Consider the following 21,209-nt stretch of genomic DNA (forward strand, 5'->3'; position numbering starts at 1 on the left):
ATTCCTTAGACACCATGCAGGGCTTAGCTCTCGACAAGTTAGGTTAATTGGCAAAGGGTAGAGATAAGGATGTCTTGGAAATAACTGTGCATTCTCCCAGTTCGCCTTTGGCCTGGGAGGATATAAGTCACAAGAATGCAGCATTGTCATCCCCAGGTTATGAGGAAGAGGGTTGGTTGAGTGAGACTGGCTTGGACTCTCGGTCATTACACAGTCTTAGGTGTCTGACACGGAACATGAATGGTCTAGCAAGTATGTTAAAATCGGATAGATTTGAACATGTGATTAAGATGCATGCGATCGTATGTATGCAGGAAAACTGTCTGTGTGACGAAACCCAATTGTTTGATGGTTTTATTCAGTTAAGTAGGATTGCTAAGAGAAGCCATCACGGGCGACCCTCTGGGGGACTAAGACTTTTGGTCTCAACAAGAATTGCTAAGAATTAAACTGTAAATGGCTGATGGCATGTAGTGTGAGCCTGCAGGACCGGGTCGTGGGATATGACTCCATGATAATAGTTGATGTATATGTACAGGACACTCGTGGGGTAGAACATAGAGTTGAACTGGGAAGATTCAAGAATGAGATAGACTCATTGTGTGGTAAGTTCCATAAAGGTTTACTCATTATCGCAGGGGACTTTAACCATAAGTTAAAATCTGGTAGAATAGATCCAGAAAGAAATATGATCAACATATATCATCAATCCTGCCAGCTTACCAGTTACAAAATGTGAGGCACAGGAGGAAGAACTTAAATTCCTGTCCTCAAAGGCCCTATTCTGCCTTAAAGGCTGGATGGAGTTAGATCGGCCTGTAAATCGAACGTTTAAGTATTGGGCGCTGCCGTGCCCAATTCATTACAGTTTAATGTGCGTATGGAAGTTTGATAACATCAATTGGTTTTGTGTAGAGGAAGAAGGAGGAGGCGATCATTACCCCATAAAATTGGAACTAATCAGGGAGTAAGAAGATTGAGAGAAAGGGTTCTCCCACAACTATTGATTACCCAAAGCGCCTTACAACACGTATCTCGGAGGAGTCATTGGCAGCATTAGCCTCCTTCCAACAAGAGATTACGTTAAGGCCCGGGCTAACAATTTAAGGTGGTTTTAGAACATTCTCAAACAAGTAGTTGCTTAATTAAAGGTGGTCCTGAAATGTAAAAAGGGCCCAGAGGATCGGGTTCATGGGAAAAGAAGCACTTGGTTTATTGAGAAATGTAGGAAATTAAAAGCCCTAGTAAGAAAACCTGAGAAAAGCTTTAGAATCACGTTTGATTATGAGAGTTATAATAGCCTTCAGAAAGTGAAGAAAGTATATAAAAATATGGTCCATAATCAGAAGAGGTCATATAAGGAGAAGTGCTGGAAATATCTATTGGAGGCAATACATAGTAAAAACGTTAAAATGTTTTGGAAACTTGTGCAGGATGGCCGTGGAAAATCACAGGGGGATATAAACTGTGTGGTGGAAGAAGATGCCTGGGGCTAATTCTTAAAAGAAATTTATAGTGCCGGAGCAGATGGCAGAGCCAACCACCCCGTGGGTGGGGGTAGACGAGGTTACTAGATCCCTATTCTTGGGAGAAAATATTAAACGCACCATACGGAAATTGGTATTGACTCGAGCAGCCGGCCAGGATAATCTTCCAGCTCCTATAATAAAGACCAGATCCGATTGGTGGGTGGATTTTCTTCTGCCGAATGTTCAACAATATATTGGATTTAGGCCAGTTTCCTGTAAGCTGGAGAGGTGCAATTGTTAGGCTCATCCATAAAAGGGGGGATGTAAAGGACCCAAAAATTATAGGTTGATTAACCTGCTGGATGTTGGGGGGAAACTGTTTTTGAAAATTGAACTGGGAAGGCTTAAGGATTGGGCTGCTAAAACCAAATCATTCCTCCCGAGCAGGGCATATTCAAAGAGGGCAATTCAACTATTGATCATTGTTTTGCCTTATGGTCCATCGCTCAGAAGTCGAGCAAGGGGGTAGGTAATTTTGCTGCTTCGTGGACTTCCGTACGGCCTTTGATTTGGTGGATTTTAAGCACCTTTGGGAAACCTTGATTAAGAAGAATATACCAACGAGCCTGTTGTTAATTCAGGAATTGCATACGCTTAATTGGGCCCACGTAATTATAGAAGAGGAGGGGACCCTATTCCAGAAAACCCCAATTAAAAATGGGTTACTTCAGGGATGTGTGTTGGCCCCTCTATTGTTCTCCCTGTTCATCGCTGATCTGCCTGCTGCGTTGGTTGTGGAAAGGGGTGTAAGCCCCAAAATGGTTGGGCATCATGTGGCATGACCAGGCAGAGATAGGTCTGCAAAGAAAGCTGTATCCATTCTCAGATTATTGCCAAGGAAAAATTTTAGTGGTGAATCGGGAGAAGACAAAAATGCTGTGTATTGGAAGGAAAGTCACTGGATCTAGTTGGTACTTGGGGGCACAAAGCTGCATCAAATAAACAAATACAAGTATTTGGAAAATTGGTTCACGGCATCCTTGAGGTGGGATGTACATACTGAAGCAACAAAAGTAAAAGCTCCGACTTCAGTAAGCGGCCTGAAGAAATTTAACAAGGACTATGTTGAGATGTCCCATAGGCCGAAAATAAAAGCCTATGTGGCCATGATACCCTCGCAAAGTTTGTATGGAGCGGAGTTATCATGTGTGAGTGGGAAAAGTGATTGGGACAAGGAGGAGGAGAAATGTTTGAGAAACATTATGTCCCTACTAGCATCGGCAATGATTCAGGCTGTGAGCTAGGAAATGGGAATGGCGTCTTGGGGTGTATTAGCTCAAGTAGCTATAATCAGATTTTGGAGTCGGTAGAGGGCGGGAGAAGAACAAAAGGTTGCATTATGGAGCAAGTATGAGATTGTGAAAAGTGAAATGAAATGGGTTAAGAGCGCAAGAGAAAGGCTGGTGGACATTTTTAGTAGTATGAAGGTAAGGCCTGGCCTGGAGAATTTTTATTTGGATGTTTCAAAGAAGGATATCAAAACACATGGCAAGGAATTGTCTAGAGAATATGATCAGAAATATTTAGGGGGTAAAAGTACCATCTAGTTTATGCTAAATTCATGGGGAAATGAAGATTGGTTCCCTTATTTAGATTTCTTACCTAATAGCAGTATAAGACATGAATTATTAAGGGCAAGAATTGGAACCCCGGTTACTGTTCATCGGAGATAAAATCGACTTTGATGGATGCTGCTGGCAATAGCAATTGTCAACATAGAAAAGATTGTCAGGTTGAGACAAATTTCATCTTAAATTATAAGAACAGTCCTATATTCTGTTACTTCTGAGTTTATTTCTTTCTCGCATTTATTTCAACCAAATTATTCAAATAGCAAAAAAAAGGAATTATGGTAATATAACACTTATAACCATTATCACAATAACAATACATCAGATGACACTTGACAAAACATACATAATAGGCCACATCAAAGATTTACCACTATAAAAACATCTTAAAATAATGCCCTATATATTTGAATGGTGGTCACTGTTATCATTTCACATGTGATCCACTTTTATGTGCTAAGGTATTGGGCTTTTTTTACCATCATCAACATGTTATATATTTCTTTTCAACAAGCATGATATAATGCGTCTCAAATTTTTCCAATATAATCCATTATTTAATCAACCCAATACACTTGCAAAACAAAAAGGTCGACGCGTTTCGGCCTGCTGATTTAAGGCCTCATCAGGACTGAAAAAGGGCAATCGTAGTTCTTAATTAGAAACAGAGTAACAAGTACCCAAGATCTTGTATATCATCCTTAGTTAACATAAGCGCTGAGCCCAGCTGCTTATGTGCGTCCGTCTGGAATAAATACAATGCTGCTAATATCGGCACCCGTATGAAGCGCGTTAGTAAATGGAGCTGTCTTTCCGGCGTATAGCCTTGAAACTGCCGGTCTTCCGTGTTGTATTTGCTCCTAAGCAAATAGGCTCAGCGCTTATGTTAACTAAGGATGATATACAAGATCTTGGGTACTTGTTACTCGGTTTCTAATTAAGAACTACGATTGCCCTTTTTCAGTCCTGATGAGGCCTTAAATCAGCAGGCCGAAACGCGTCGACCTTTTTGTTTTGCAAGTGTATTGGGTTGATTAAATAATGGATTATATTGGAAAAATTTGAGACGCATTATATCATGCTTGTTGAAAAGAAATATATAACATGTTGATGATGGTAAAAAAAGCCCAATACCTTAGCACATAAAAGTGGATCACATGTGAAATGATAACAGTGACCACCATTCAAATATATAGGGCATTATTTTAAGATGTTTTTATAGTGGTAAATCTTTGATGTGGCCTATTATGTATGTTTTGTCAAGTGTCATCTGATGTATTGTTATTGTGATAATGGTTATAAGTGTTATATTACCATAATTCCTTTTTTTTGCTATTTGAATAATTTGGTTGAAATAAATGCGAGAAAGAAATAAACTCAGAAGTAACAGAATATAGGACTGTTCTTATAATTTAAGATGAAATTTGTCTCTACCTGCCACTCTTTTCTATGTTGATGTTATATTTACCCTAGGCAGAGTAGAGTTATAGGGTTCCCCCTGGTTTTTGCAGGCAATAGCACTTGTGGCCTGGGAACCTGCCAACTGTCTGTGGCCTGCACCCTCAGAGAACATTTTTCTGTCCAATATTTATATACTCTTGACGGAGATGCGCTTCTGGATGTTGCATGTGCCCCTGGCAGGTTTTTGATTGTTGTAAAATATTTTTAGGCGCGTACGAATAGTGATTATTACCATTCTGATGTGGTTATTTTAGGAGGATTTGTATTTTCTCTGTTGGGGGAAATTAGATGTAAGGGGTGTATGGATACGATTTGAAGATTTTACATGTGATTTTAAATGCTTTGGTTTTTTTGTAATTGTATTTTTGTGGAAGTTGTTTAGAAGTAGGGGGTTTTGTGTTCTTTAAAGACTTGTGGTCTGAATAAACATTTGTTGAATCTAACCTGAATCTAATACCTTTTTCATTCTCTAATATTTTCCAAGGTAGTACCTCCCCAGTTCGGTCTGTACTTGCTTAAGGTCACAAATTGGTTGACTTACTAATAGCTGATGCTCTCCACCTAACAACATCTAATTGGAAACATGCACATAATGTTACTTTCCAGTCTTGGTGAAATGCTATGTTTTAATCACAGACTAGACATTTATTTTCTTTCTCCAATACCCTTAGCTATAAACAGGGATCTATTATGACTTCTAGTTACTAATTGTATATCAAATTATTGTTTAATTGCTAGTAAGAAAGTCCTAACTCCTACTGAAGTGCCGAAACTGCCTTAAATTAATATGCTTAATGCTTCTCTGTCTTTATAGTTTATTATTACATTAAACATTGTTTTACTGTTTTATAACACCTACAAATCCCTCCCCCCTGATATAACGCAGTAAAAAAAAACTGTTGTTCAGAGATTTTTATTTTTGACTTGTGTTTTTGGATTATTAGAAAAGGTATGTAGCTTGGGTAGACATTGCTGATCTGGGCTGAATTTTTCCGGACAACATTTTTTAAAATTGTCAGATGTGTTACAGTGATGATGTAATATTTTAGGAACTATGAGACCCATAAACTTCATTTTGATGTCAAAACATAGCCTTTGAAGGTCAAGTAGTCTCACAGAGACAGAAAAAAACACTTTAGAGCAACCTTTCCAACATTTTCCGAAATGGCGGCTATAATAGAGGAAAAAGAGTTATATAGAAATGAAACAAAAAAATTATGTTTTTTAATCCTTTTACGTATACACCAAACAATGTTTATTATCTGAATATGAAAAAAAAATGTTTCTCACTCCTGTTTTAGACACATTTTCATAGCTCACTTCATTTATTTGTTTCGGCAATCACTGATGGTACATTTGCAAAATGTTGAACATTTGGGCAGAGCATATCGACAGGGACATCTTTTTGTAGCACTGGATTTGCAAGTACATGTAGGTGTAAGTTGTGTGGTTAGAGGCTTTAGAAATTTTGTAGGTTTTAGCACCCAGTCAATATCTTCCCACCTTCGCCACACATATATGATGCAAAACATTTACACATCTTCTGATCAAGTAGAACACTCTTTTAATGTGTCCACGCACAGAATATGACATCGGTGGAAGGTCACTTAGCAGGATTGATCTCAAACTCACTATACCAAAGATCATCAAATGTGTGACAATCAGAACTCGTTTACCACAACCGCACAAGGTATTTTTCTACATCTAAGTCTTTAAGGTCACATCTTCCTCTGTCTCAGCAAATCCTCTTAGAAACTGCACAGGTTCAACAGTTAAAGCTCCAAGCTTTGTTCCAGTTTTGCACATAGTGTCATCACCCATAAGAATATGTGCCTTGATAGGAACACTGGGCATCTCTGAATCAAGTTTCTTGTACAGAATATGAAATGGGATCAAGGGGGTCATTCTGACCCTGGCGGTAGACTACCGCAAGGGCCAACGACCGCGGATGCACCGCCAACAGGCTGGCGGTGCATCCCAGGGCATTCTGACCGCGGCGGTACAGCCGCGGTCAGAAACGGAAAACCGGCGGTGTCCCGCCGGTTTTCCGCTGCCCTGAGGAATCCTCCATGGCGGCGCTGCAGGCAGCGCCGCCATGGGGATTCCGACCCCCTTACCGCCAGCCTGGTTCTGGCGGTTTTGACCGCCAGAACCTGGCTGGCGGTAACGGGTGTCGTGGGGCCCCTGGGGGCCCCTGCAGTGCCCATGCCTATGGCATGGGCACTGCAGGGGCCCCCTAACAGGGCCCCACCAAGATTTTCAGTGTCTGCATAGCAGACACTGAAAATCGCGACGGGTGCAACTGCACCCGTCGCACCCTTCCCACTCCGCCGGCTCCATTCGGAGCCGGCATCCTCGTGGGAAGGGGTTTCCCGCTGGGCTGGCGGACGGCCTTCTGGCGGTCGCCCGCCAGCCCAGCGGGAAACTCAGAATTACCGCGGCGGTCTTCTGACCGCGTAGCGGTATTCTGCCGTCGGAACTTTGGCGGGCGGCCTCCGCCGCCCGCCAAAGTTAGAATCACCCTCTAAGTGTCTTTCCTCACCAGTTCCATAACGTATCCATAACTCTGACAATCCTTGACTTATGATCATTGCAACAAATGTAAGTAGAACAATAATAACGTCTCTGTCATTTGACAGTACAATGACTCAATTGGAACCATTTCGAACAGCCCACTCAAAATGTGGCACAACACAAAGGTCAGCTTCCTCCAATTTGCTGTTAGGTTCTTGAACAATATGGCCTGTACCTTTTGAATATATTTTCGCAGGCACCAACTCCTCAATGACAATCACTCCACTTGCAATAATTGGAAAGTGTTCACTGAAGCATAAGCAATGATTTGGTAAGTTAACATCTCCACGTTCATCTTGTTTGATGTTTATGACCAGAATTTATCAAGCTGCACAGGTATAGTTGTCAAATTTTTGATGCAGGCAAGGTCAATTGTTCCACTTGTAGACATTTGTCTGATTCTCTTGCATTCTTTGACAGATAGTTCAAGATAACTGTCAAAGGCAATGTACAATTCTTGTAAAGTGCACACTGACTTTGATATCTGTAGAACAGTCTAAACAACCTCTCCGAAGTTTTGCATGGAGGAAATCAGTGGACCCTACAGAGCTGAAAAACTAGACCTATCTCACTGCTATCTTTTTCAGTCAAGGTAACCGAAAAGCGATCAATGCATAGCTCATGACTTCATCGAAGGCAACCACATTCTCGACCCCTCCCAATCCAGATTCAGGAGCAACCACACCACCAAAACTGCACTCCTAGCAGCCACAGATGACATCTGCACCCTACTGGACCATGGTGAGACAGCTGCCCTCATCCTCCTTGACCTCTCTGCCACCTGCGACACTGTCTCCCACACCACCCTGTGCACCAGACTACACAACACCTGCATCCACGGCAAAGCCCTGGAATGGATCCGATCATTCATCACTGGCTGAAGCAAGAGATTCAGGCTCCCTCCTTTAATCTCAAAGCCAACAGAAACCAGAAGCCGAGTTCCCCAGGGCTCCTCCCTTAGCACCATCCTCCTCAACATCTACATGACCCTGATCGTCAGACACCTCGGGCTCAACATCGTCTCATAAGCGGACGACACACAGCTCATTCTCATCCTCACTGATGAACCATCTACAGACATTACGAGCTTTCATAACGGAATGAAGGTAGTCACCAACTGGATGAGGGACAGCTGCCTTATCTTAACATGGACAAGACAGAGATCTTCATCTTGGAGCCTGCCATTTCTGCTTGGGATGAGTCCCGGTGGCCCAGCAGCCTCGGAACTGCCCCAGCTTGGACCGACCATGACCCCAACCTCGGCATCATTCTTGACTCATCATTGTCCATGACCCACAAAGTCAACGCCGTCTCCTCATCATGCTTCCACACCGCTCGCCTTCTTCAGAAGATTTTCAAGTGGATTCCTTGCAACACAAGGAGAACAGTCACCCAGGCACTCATCAGCAGTAAACTTGACTACATCAACACACTCTAGGCCGGAATCAACAAAATACTCCAAGCTAGACTCCAGAGAATACAGAACCCTGCGGCCAGTACATCCCCGGGCACAGCCACGTCTCCACCCACCTGAGAGACCTACATTGGCTCCCCATCAACAAACGCATCACCTTCAAAGACTTGCCTACCTCAACCACTGCCTCTCCTTCTACAACCCCTCCAAGCAACTCTGCTCAGCACAAGTGGACCTCACTACCACCACCAGGATCCGAAAGAACACAGCTGAAGGAAGATCCTTCTCCTACCTCGCTGCAATGAGCTGGAACACAATGCTGCACCACCTCAGACAGTCCCCATAGCTGGCTTAGTTCAGGAAGGACCTCAAGAACTGGCACTTCAAATGACCTGGGTACCCCAGCTAGCGCCTTGAGACCCCATGGGTGATAAGCCGCTCTTTATAAATGTTGATTGATTGGGATGGTATTCTGGGAAAACAGAGCATGAAATCCAGCCCGCGGAGGAACTGGCTTTTCTTCATACTTCAGTTCACATCAAATAAGCATTATGATACATTCAGTTAAATCAGCTTTGCAGACCGTAGCATCAGGCAGAAAAATATCCTTGTCCTCAGCCACTTTGAAACTTTTTGGTAGACTGGGATGTGTTGATGGCTTTTAGTGATTTTGCACACGTTGGCAAGGCAGTTGGGTTATATGTTTCCAGCTTTTTCTATGCCACAGCTTGTTTTCCAGCAGCTGCTTCATTGGTACAGTCTTGAAAGAGCACCATTACAGTATCATGAGCGCTGGATGTTCCAGTCAAAGAAGAGCTGTCTTCAAAATCAAATTTATTAAGAGCAGCAATTGTAAATCCTTTCCTGGTAAAGCAACTTGGAAGTGGTGTGCTGTCAGATTCACAAGATTTTACAGCATGAGCTGCGAACAAGTTCCTGCTCTGTACTATGTCATTATTACTTGTGGATACACCAATCCTATTCATTAAAGTGATTAGCTCTCTCCTTTTGCACTTGATCATCAATGTTGTTGGCTTCTGTTCCGAACTCAAGAACTTTAGTTTGCAACAGTTTTGCTTTGCTGATATTAAACAATGATGTAATAAATGTTAAGACAACATCAGACATTCTTGTAGACTCCCATGATTTGTGGAGCTCTGGGGCATCACAAACATTGTCATTAAGTCTACAATCTAAACCTTTCAGGACATTTCTTAAAATGGTTCCTACTGATTTGACTGCATCCTGTAACTTTATTTTGGCAGCAATAACGTTAGGAGTCAAATCATCTGAGAACACAATTAGTGGCTCATTCTTTTTGTTAGGCTGACAAAAACAAATGATGCCAATTTTACATTCTGACCAGAAAAATCTTAATTTCATTATGATGGATCAATACAGTTTTATCAGTGTTGACCATCATTTCTCTGATCTCACGGAGTGTGAACTCGTAGCCCGCACTCAAGTTTGGCTTTAAAACTTAATTTGCTTTTTTAAAGAGTGAAAACTTAACTGAAGGCTGGCAGTTACGCTGCTGCTCGGGGCTCATTATGTTCATATCTTTGAATGTATGCACATGTTCAGTTCAGGTGGGCATACAAATCCGCTGTAAATACATTCACCTTGCTGTTTAGATAAGCTACTCGGCTGAAAACTTAATCTTGGAGGAAACTAGCTGCAAATAACTATGTTTGCCGTTTGAGAATCTCATACTCTTTACTTTGTTCTTTTATCAATCCCTTTGGCCCTTGTTCTGGCTAAACCACAGATAACACACTGAATATCCTCTGCTTTCTGATCAGTTGTTGGCGGTGGACGAGGTGAAGCCATTTATCTTCTAAGTAGATGGGCACTGGGTTTGGATGTTTTTGCTTTCTTAGAAGACTCAGAGTCTTGTTGTGATTCACTGATTTCTGCTTTTTTTGACAATTGTTTTCCAGAATTGTTTCCATTGTATACAGCTTGTAGCACTTATTGTTGAAATCATATTTGATCCTCTTCACTCATCAGTTGCAATCTTTTGTGAAATTCATCTTGCCGTATTTCTGGAGCATTTCAAACTCTCTTCTGTCCAGCCGCAATTGATATTAACTTTTCTTTCAGACTAGTTTGAGATATGACACGTTCTTTGTTGAAGGAGTCCTCAGATTTCGTAGTTAGCAACACTCCGTCAGGAGGTAAAGATCCTCTGCTTTCACCTGCTTCGCTCATGTTTACAAAACTGAATCAATGAAATACCTGAAACAAAAACAATATTAAAGTACATTATCAATATGATGACTAAAACACATCATGACAGAGCTGCCATTTTGGAAAACGGCTGAAGGGTTGCCCTTATGAGTTCTTTTGTCTCTATAAGACTACTTGACCCCCACAAAATATGTTTTGACACCAAAATGAAGTATATTGGTCTCAAGGTTCCTGAAATATTACATCATCACTGCAACAAATCCACCATTTTTAAAAATGTTACCCAGAAAAAAAAAAGGAAAAAAAAAAAAAAAATCGGCCTGTGTTGGCAATGTCTACTCAAGCTAAATCACTTCTCTAATGATACAAAAACACAAATCAAAAATGAAAATCTCTGGACACCAATATTTTTAAGGTGGTATGTTAAGGGACCAGGACTATACAGCTTATTATATATTTTTGTACAAATTTGCATGCTAGAATGTTTACATCATTTTCCTTCCCCTTTTTCCATTATCCCTTGCTGTTATATTTCATGATATTGTGCTCAACAGCAGGTTATATATGACTCTCAATATCATAACAATTTTAGGTTGTCTCTTTTTCATACAATGTACTGTATTTTCATATTGTCATACCTTATACTGTTCATTTTAACTCATTATTGTTACTTTTATCATTATGTAACTGCTATTAATTATTCCTAAAAAAAAAAAAAAGAAATGCTAGTTTTACAACGGTCCTGCTTGCTGTTTTTATGATATCCTTTGTAATTATTTCAGATGTACTTAAAAAACTTTTTCACCCCGTTGTAATAAATACTTTTAGGTAAAAGTGTCTGTTCTACTTAGTACTGTGTGTGTGTGATACTGTGATCACCTAAATAGTTAACTGTTACCACAGTGTGCTTGATCCCAAAAGCAATGGCTTCACTTATACTACGTACTGAAGGGGGTTCTGTGGGACTACAGTGACTTTCGTTTCACATTCAGCGCTGGTACACTGAACTAAGTTCACTTGGGTCGCCTGGGGGTGGGAAAACTATTCTTGTAGATCTACATCGGAACCATAGTTTAAGCAACACGTTTGCACTGTGCCCGCCTTTTGAGTTCACTGTTTTCAAATTTGTTTGATAGAATATCAATGGATTTTATTGTTATAACAATAGGTGGGCCAAACTCATCATTCTTCTAAGGTGATAACTATGAATAACAGTCTGCTATATCCTTTTGAAATGCACCATCGCCAAGCTACATCTTTCTATGTGAAAGCAGATCAGCTTCCCACCCTGAGGAAATACTGGCCCTGGGTTTTTGTGGGCCACAATCACCTTACAGGAGTGTTTTCTTTCAGTGCTGTATTGCTGTTATATTGTTGTTTTGGGTGTTCTCTTGCAGCAACAGACTGGCTTCCTATAGACTGTTAAGATCGGATTTGGCCAATAGTACTGAACAAACTTCAATGCTATGCAGCTTCTCATCCTTTAACACTGCCTGTTTCGAATCACAGTTGGTACTGAGGCATGTACCAGAGGCAACATATGTGGAACCACCACTGTCACCATCTCAGCTGCATCTCAAATGACCCATCAAAGCCACCACATCATTGGATTGGACATCAGTGCTGAATCTGATGCCTTATTCACCTGCACCATCTACACTTTCATTTTTCAGTTGTTTTGTTTGTATTGTTTTGTGGCAAACAGGTCTTTCTTTAAATGTTCTCATGACTGGCGTGGGACACATAACGAACGAATTCAGAAAAAGGAGTGTCGATCAAGTGACAGTGGTGCAACTAATGATTATTAGGATGCATAGCAGGACTTGGCTTGCCATTCAAGACTTGGCAGCAATACTCCAACCCTGCTTGAATTGACAACATCTCAGGTTAGGAAAGGCTGCTGGTCATTGCAGAATGGCGGTACTGTCTGGAGAGGGCTTCGCTTGCAGGATGAATGCACTGTGGAGCAGTGTCCCAATGACAAACTATCATTCCCAGCCGGCAAAGAACTCCCATGTAGTTTAAAGATGTGGTGGCCATTGTGGATTCCTGTGTATAACTTCCCCTGAGGCTAGACAATATTGATACTATGTTGATGCAGCCGGCCCCTGCTCCGCACATCTAGAACTTCTTTCGTAAGAACTGTGTTTTGAAGGACATTTGGAAAACAGAGAAATATTGTGAAAGCAGAACATTGTTGTGAAAATTAACTCTTTTAACAACATTTAACTTGAACTGTGCAAGACTGAATGTCATTTATACTTGTGCTTATCCTGTGATGGAACAGGAAAGATTCTGAAGTCAGAACTATTTTGGACTTGCTCTGCATTAATGATACTTGAGCTTATCATAGCTGTCTAGTTAGGAATAATAAGGAATTAATGTATGTTAATTATTTTGCAGTGGTCTTACACAGAAAGTTCATGTTGAAAAAGCTTGAGGTAGTTATAACTAAACAGACGTGTTGCAGAATACATTATTGAAGCTAGCCATCTCTTGCCTATTTAATTTTGTGAATAAGTTGGACATCAAAGAACATTAAGTTGGTTACACAGAGAAATCACTATGGTATTCCATTCACTGTTGCAAATGGCAGCAAATGAAAGCCAAGAGTGTCAAGCAGTGCAGTGAAGGAGGACTTACTATAAATGAAGAGAATGTAGACAAGGGAGAAGGAAGATGGGGAGGGTGCAAGGATGCTTGGAGACAAGGAAATATGAATGTGTCTTTGTGAAAGGGGACCATTTAAGAGACTAGTAATGGTGGGACATTGGTCTGCCTGACCCGAAATTGCCACCCAAAGACAGCTGTACTAGTAAGCGATACCTAAAAAGAATCCCCGGAGGTATGCAATGGAAGCATACAACACATCCAATCAAACTAGTGTGAGACTGGAATGCTCCTGGCTGGAAAAAGCAAAAGAACAGGGTGGATTAACATAGCAGTTAGGAAGGAGCAGGGAAATGAGGAAAAACAACAAAGTTCACTCAATGTATATTAGAAACAATAGGTCTGGCCAACAAACAGCTGAAGCTATCGACAGTCGAGAACTACAAAGAGACACCCTCTTTGCACTACCCTTTTTGCACTACTGGGTACCTCCAGTCACAAATCTGCAGTCGAGCAGAGGGAAAGCAGAATGCACTCACGAAAAAATGTTCACCTCACAAACATTGTGCACAATGCTTACCAACACTACCGTAGGCCATAAGCATTTAGTGAACATAAGTTCATTTGTGCTCCTAAATTAGTGGCAGGAATGAAATGGCAAATGTGTTCCTCCGAATAAGTGAGTGTGTTTCCAGGGGCCTGCTAAAGCCCGAAAGCTCCTATACCGGTTCCAATGCAGTTTGTGGGGGCCAATACACTGATCACGTAGGTAGGCCTAGCCGAGGCAGCATATGCCCTACCACCCTAACCCTTAACCCTTCCCAAAATACTTCCCAAATACTTCCCAAATGATTGAAATCCTTGTTTTTCAATCCAGACTTCTATTTAGAATGGAATCACTCATACATTACAATCAGCAATCTGTTCATAACAAATGTGTAAGCATATTTTAATGACTCTAAACTAAGGGCCTTATTTAAGAGTTTGAAAGGCGAGTTACTCCGTCACAAACAAGTCCCATAGAGTACAATGCACCTGTAGGACCGGATGCCAGTCACGTTTGTGACAGGATGACCTTTCGACAAACTCTAAATTAGACCCTCAGTGTCTTGGATAAACACTGCAATTGAGTGATCCAAATATATACATATATACGTATATACCGCTGCATTCGTTTTCTGTGACTCTTGCGTTTTTTTTGCATCACTGCTTGCATCACCAAAGTCTGAACCGCTCTTGTTTTCAACATCCTTGCTTTCTTTTTCACCCTCACCGCCTGCACTTTTCCGCAACTGTTTGGATGATTTCTAGAGAATAAAAACAGAAGAAATCAAATTATGAGCATAAAGACTCAACATTAATAACAGAGAATATTGTCACCATGAAAAGAGCATTTTAAGCTTGCCTCTCTGATAATGATACTTGCTGGTGCAGCATAAAGTAAAAGGTCACTGTCTCGTGTTTAAGACTTCCAGTTTTATGGATTTTTTTATATTTCCGTCAGCAAATATCAATATGTATGTACTGTAGAACTCCAGAAATATATTTCTACAAATGGTATCAGATAGCCTCGTAGGCATTTATAAATCTTTAAATAACAGAGCGCCACTAAAATGATTTGGAAACTACATCAAGAATGGAAACCTGACACGGAGAACGGCAGACACCAATATTATGCAATGTTTTAGTTCATAAGGACAGCAATATCTTTATATCAATGCAAAACATCTTTGTGCCACGGAAAAAGGACTGCCATATCAGACACTGAAAACCATCCAAGACATTATTTTGTTGCCTGGTTAAAAGATATGCCACCTTCAGATAACAACGAACAGGCCATGTATAAACTGTATTGAAATAACAAGAAATACCAGTGCTTTGAAACAACAAAACTCAAAAAGAAACAAACATTTCCTCTTTTAACTCCTTTAACACTTTTTCGATCTGACAGTTAAAGGTTCCGCAAACACACAAAAGGAAGAATGCTTTCAATGTGTCTAACTACTAGAAAACGCACAGGGTAGCAGCTATTTCAGTTTGGACCCGGCCCTATGTAAATCAGTCGTGACCCTGCTCCAATCTGGACAGTCCAGCCTGAACTGCCAGGTCAAGTCCTCTCTGAACAGGAACACAAGGAACCCAGGAACAGTTTCAACCTGATTGGGGATCTTCAGTTGGATGTAGCTTGGTTCTAGTGATACAGTGAGCACGGGGACCACGTCTGGGCATGCCCTTCCTGGTGGGGCAGAAAAAACCTCTGTATACTTATGGATGTGCACCCCTAACCTGAGTGCCCAACTGTACTGATCTCTGAATCCCTAGTGCTGATAAACATGGATCATGCATGTGCACCATGACTTAGGTTTGTTTCAAGTATTGCAATCTTGTTGGACCGGAAGAGGACCCAAAGAGCTACACTCACAATGGTGGAAGGCTACTGCCTTCAGCAGGAGTTGAGCAGCACAAGCACAGTATTGGCAACATAACATGTAGTGATCAGTAGGAGTGAACGGTTCCTTTTTAACCTGGAGAGAAGCCTCCTGTCTTGCTCATTTCTTTAGTTCTACTGCTGTGTGCTTAACTCATCCTTGGCCTACTCCAGTTGTTGCGCAGCTCAGAGGTGTATTGGTGCTGGGCATATGTGTGCCTGGGAAGGGCACACTAAAGGAAGAATGCAGTACTGGACAGCGCATGCATTTAAATACATACTCTGGATGTATGTGTGCCTATAAGTGGTACAATAACCGAAGGACTAGGAGCTGTGCAGTGAGTGCAGGAAAAATGCATGTGCTGGGCGTATGTGTACCTATGAGTGGTACAATACAGGAAGGGTGCAGTGCGTGCATGTTAAATGCATATGCTGGAGGTATGTGTACCTTTGAATGGTACAATACATGAAGGATACAGTGTTGAGCAAAGCTTGCATGTTGAATGCATATGATGGATGTATGTGTGCCTGAGTGGTGAGTGGCAGAATACATGACGGATACAGTACTGTTCAGTGTGATTGGCTGTATACAGGGAGTGCAGAATTATTAGGCAAATGAGTATTTTGACCACATCATCCTCTTTATGCATGTTGTCTTACTCCAAGCTGTATAGGCTCGAAAGCCTACTACCAATTAAGCATATTAGGTGATGTGCATCTCTGTAATGAGAAGGGGTGTGGTCTAATGACATCACCACCCTATATCAGGTGTGCATAATTATTAGGCAACTTCCTTTCCTTTGGCAAAATGGGTCAAAAGAAGGACTTGACAGGCTCAGAAAAGTCAAAAATAGTGAGATATCTTGCAGAGGGATGCAGCACTCTTAAAATTGCAAAGCTTCTGAAGCGTGATCATCGAACAATCAAGCGTTTCATTCAAAATAGTCAACAGGGTCGCAAGAAGCGTGTGGAAAAACCAAGGCGCAAAATAACTGGTGGCAAGTGGCATCGTGGCAGCTGCACGCTTGACTTTTCTCAGTTCATGGGCAGTTTGGCCATATTTCAGAGCTGCAACATCACTGGAGTGCCCAAAAGCACAAGGTGTGCAATACTCAGAGACATGGCCAAGGTAAGAAAGGCTGAAAGACGACCACCACTGAACAAGACACAAGCTGAAACGTCAAGACTGGGCCAAGAAATATCTCAAGACTGATTTTCTAAGGTTTTATGGACTGATGAAATGAGAGTGAGTCTTGATGGGCCAGATGGATGGGCCCGTGGCTGGATTGGTAAAGGGCAGAGAGCTCCAGTCCGACTCAGACGCCAGCAAGGTGGAGGTGGAGTACTGGTTTGGGCTGGTATCATCAAAGATGAGCTTGTGGGGCCTTTTCGGGTTGAGGATGGAGTCAAGCTCAACTCTCAGTCCTACTGCCAGTTCCTGGTAGACACCTTCTTCAAGCAGTGGTATAGGAAGAAGTCTGCATCCTTCAAGAAAAACATGATTTTCATGCAGGACAATGCTCCATCACACGCGTCCAAGTACTCCACAGCGTGGCTGGCAAGAAAGGGTATAAAAGAAGGAAATCTAATGACATGGCCTCCTTGTTCACCTGATCTGAACCCCATTGAGAACCTGTGGTCCATCATCAAATGTGAGATTTACAAGGAGGGAAAACAGTACACCTCTCTGAACAGTGTCTGGGAGGCTGTGGTTGCTGCTGCACGCAATGTTGATGGTGAACAGATCAAAACACTGACAGAATCCATGGATGGCAGGCTTTTGAGTGTCCTTGCAAAGAAAGGTGGCTATATTGGTCACTGATTTGTTTTTGTTTTGTTTTTGAATGTCAGACATGTATATTTGTGAATGTTGAGATGTTATATTGGTTTCACTGGTAATAATAAATAATTGAAATGGGTATATATTTGTTTTTTGTTAAGTTGCCTAATAATTATGCACAGTAATAGTCACCTGCACACACAGATATCCCCCTAACATAGCTAAAACTAAAAACAAACTAAAAACTACTTCCAAAAATATTCAGCTTTGATATTAATGAGTTTTTTGGGTTCATTGAGAACATGGTTGTTGTTCAATAATAAAATTAATCCTCAAAAATACAACTTGCCTAATAATTCTGCACTCCCTGTACATACACTGGGTGTATGTGTGCCTATGAATGTTACAATACATGGAGGACCCTTGGCTCCACTGTGGGAGTCCCACCTGCACAGTGAAACACTGAGAGGATCTAGAGAGATCCCCTCATCAGCTTTGAAGACACACTTGCTGTGACAGACCGCTACTCAAGAGGAAAAGAGAGCAGAGGATTGCACACTTCAAAAGAAGCAGAACCCCATTGTAAAACTTCAAAAGCTCAGACCAAAAATTGACATTTGGTGTATCAAAGTGGGCTATAAAAAGGGGAGTTTGAGATCCCAAAAAATGATCATCTGCCTTGCAGCCAGATGGGTTGTGTGAGCAAGAGAAGCTCTGCAAGACTTCTTTCTCTGACCAGGACTGGGGTCCAAGACCTGTGTTAGAAACTAGGGTACTGGTTGACTGGGATGTGAGCCCTGGTCAAGCAGCAACCACAATCCTATTCAGGATAAGGCACAAGAAAACCTCAAATTAACCTGTAAAAAAAAAAAACAGGTAGTTTGGTACAGAGCAGTTAGACTTACCTTGCAGGCAATGTGTAAACTTTTTGTGCACCAATTCAAATAGTAAAACAGTGAAAACACCACACAAAATGATCAAACACCAGGTCAGAAAAATAGAGAAGAATGTAATAAATAACCAGACCAAAATGACAAAAATCTAATCAGTAGAACCGCAGTTATGAGTCTTAAAAGAATAGGCTGCAACATAGGGCCAAAAAGCAGAAAGCGCTAAAAGAGGCTATCTGGTCACACTGGACTGAATCAAAGTCAAACGTTCAGGCCAAGCGTGATGCAGTGCAGTTGCATACAGTCCCAGATTAGTCCTGGGACAGTTTTGCCTTCACAAGTATTGCGCCAAAAGTCCCATTTGTGCTGCAGAGAGTCGTGAGGAGCAAGGAGAGCATCATGGGCAGCAGTCGGCGTGGAGCAAAAAGCAGACTGTGCATCGAGGACGGCCGGGCTGGAGCTTCATGTTGGCTGTGCTCTGTGGGCTGTGAATGCTGACATGAGATGAACTGGTGGCACCACGGATTTGTGGTGCTAGTGGCATGGTTCTGGTTCAAACTAGCCTGTTCACAGTCACTAAGAGCCCAAAAGCTTGATTTAAGAGCCCACTGAGCCATACCAAGGGTCCAAGAACTGAGAGGTCCCACTTGGGGTAAGGAACTCCCTGAAGACGGGCCCAGGAGCTGTTGGGGAGCCTTTTCTGCCCGAGGCGCAGATTAGGATGCCAGCAGACTACCCCTTTGAGTCACTCTGGGATCCTGGGTTCAAGATGAAGTTGCATGTTGCAAGATGGAGGTTCATCGAAGAGATAGGCCTTGCAGTAGTGAGAATTCAATTTAAGGCTCAGGCCTGAAATATGTTTAAAGAGTTACTCTAATGGGTGGTACAATCCGTGCTGCAGCCCCACTAGTAGCATTTAACTTACAGCCCCTTGGCACATGCAGTGCACGTAACTAGGGACTTAAATATACCAACTGAGTATAAGCCAGCACTACCATGTTTCAAGAAGAGCACACACACTTTAGCACCAAGTGCGCAGAGTCCTAAGGTCAACAAAATCTATTTCAGCAAAAAGGAGCGGAGTAAGGCAACAAATTTGAGGGTGACCCTGCAGAGAGGGTCACGTCTAACTGCTTACTAGTCATCCCACTGGGTGATGGAAGAACACCCAGGGAATCCTACACCACCTGCCCTAGAGCCTAAAGAACCACAGCTTGCCTGCTTAGCAAGACCAGTGTGCCATGTGAAGAAGAGGAGAGTTCTGAAGGGTGCACTGTCAAGAAGACTCCCTGTTTGAGGTGTGAGTAAACAGTTGCTGCACAGATCGGGTCACTGTCTATGTGCAGGACGGAGTCTGTGATCCCTGTATGCCAGGTAAGTTTCACAGTTGGATTAAGCTGTGTGCCATGCTGCAAGAAATGGGCCAGAGCACTGCATAGGGGCGAGTCAATGCCCCCGTATGCCAGGAGGGCCTGCTGTGAGGAAGTCTGCTGTGCAGTAAGGGCCAGAGTCTTGTGTGGTAGCAAGCAGTGACTTTGTATGTCAGGATAGTCTGCTGTGAAGGATTTCACTGTGCTTATCAGTCAGGAGTCAGTGTGCTGTGAGATACAGTGTCTACATATGCAAGTGGGCGTCACCGGAACATCGAGGATGTGAGAAGTGAGTGCACAGTGGGAGACCCTGCATGCCATTGCCCCAGGTGAGGGACCCGAGTCAGGATTGTCGCAACCAACCCCCCACTGGGAGAAGAACCAGACACTTACCCCACAGAAAGAGCAGCAGGCAGCCTCCGGTCGCTTGGGGAATGAGACCACGAGTGACAGACTCTGCACCTGATGAGTGTATTAGCCTGTTCTATGTGTGACTGACTCGTCTGAACTCCGCAGCAGCTGTTACAAGCACCCACAGATGCGAGTGCATTCAGGAACTCCAGACACTTTACTCCTGCCAGTGCAGGTACTGGTTCTGGGCCTGTAACCCCAGGGGAATTTGTTGCTAAGTCAGCACAGAACTGCTGGAACACTGTTGACTTTAAATTGGAGTCAAAGTGGACTTTTCAGACTCGGACTGCTAGTGGGGCATACCTGGATGTTACCAACAGTGAATGGGGAATAACCACTAGATTTAATGCAAGGAGGAAGTGGGACAGGGAATCACCCAAAAACCATTAGAGCTCTTGCCTCAAGGGAGGAGTGCATAACTGTTTATGAATGCTGTATTTTCCCTTTTGCTAGTAAGCAGTGAAAATTAAAAAGCTTTTCTTATTTTTCAAAGTGAGTATTTGGCTGGACACTAACGTATTGCTACTGCTGCACACATTTTGAGCTGTGAGCCTACGCTCACTATCCTGTAGCCACACCTCCCCTCCGAGGGAGCCTTGGGCTGCTCAACCACACATACTGTAAGAGTCAAGTGCAGAAGAGGTACTTGGTTCTTAGTAAGTCGTATCCTAGGACATCAGAAGTGAAAGGCCTCAATGCCTACAGTTGAGGCGGTAAACCCTTCTTGCCCCACAGCCCTCGAAAAGGGGTTCGGACACTTGCCACTTTGAGTGGGACATCAAACAATCAAATGGTGATGAGAGGAATTGTTGCAAATTGTCTAGGTATTGGCAAATTATCTAACCACGGGAAGCATTCCAACCCATTGTTCTTGTGCCTGCCATACCACCTCAGTTTGGACCCAGTCATATGCAAATCAATCTTCACCCTGCTTCAATAGGAACAGTCCAGCCCGAAATGTCAGAAAGTTAGCATTTTTCT

The 21,209-nt window shown here is 42.4% G+C and overlaps 1 protein-coding gene across 1 annotated transcript in view; it reads right to left on the minus strand.

Moving 5' to 3' along the window:
• Positions 1-21,209, minus strand: part of HDGFL3 (HDGF like 3) — a 407,249-nt gene that overhangs the window by 51,746 nt on the left and 334,294 nt on the right. The window contains exon 5 of the mRNA XM_069222565.1: positions 14,513-14,656. Coding sequence (XP_069078666.1) covers positions 14,513-14,656 — 144 coding nt within the window. The remainder of the gene's footprint in view (positions 1-14,512; positions 14,657-21,209) is intronic.

The sequence above is a fragment of the Pleurodeles waltl genome, chromosome 3_1 (assembly GCF_031143425.1).
Source record: "Pleurodeles waltl isolate 20211129_DDA chromosome 3_1, aPleWal1.hap1.20221129, whole genome shotgun sequence".
NCBI lineage: Eukaryota > Metazoa > Chordata > Amphibia > Caudata > Salamandridae > Pleurodeles > Pleurodeles waltl.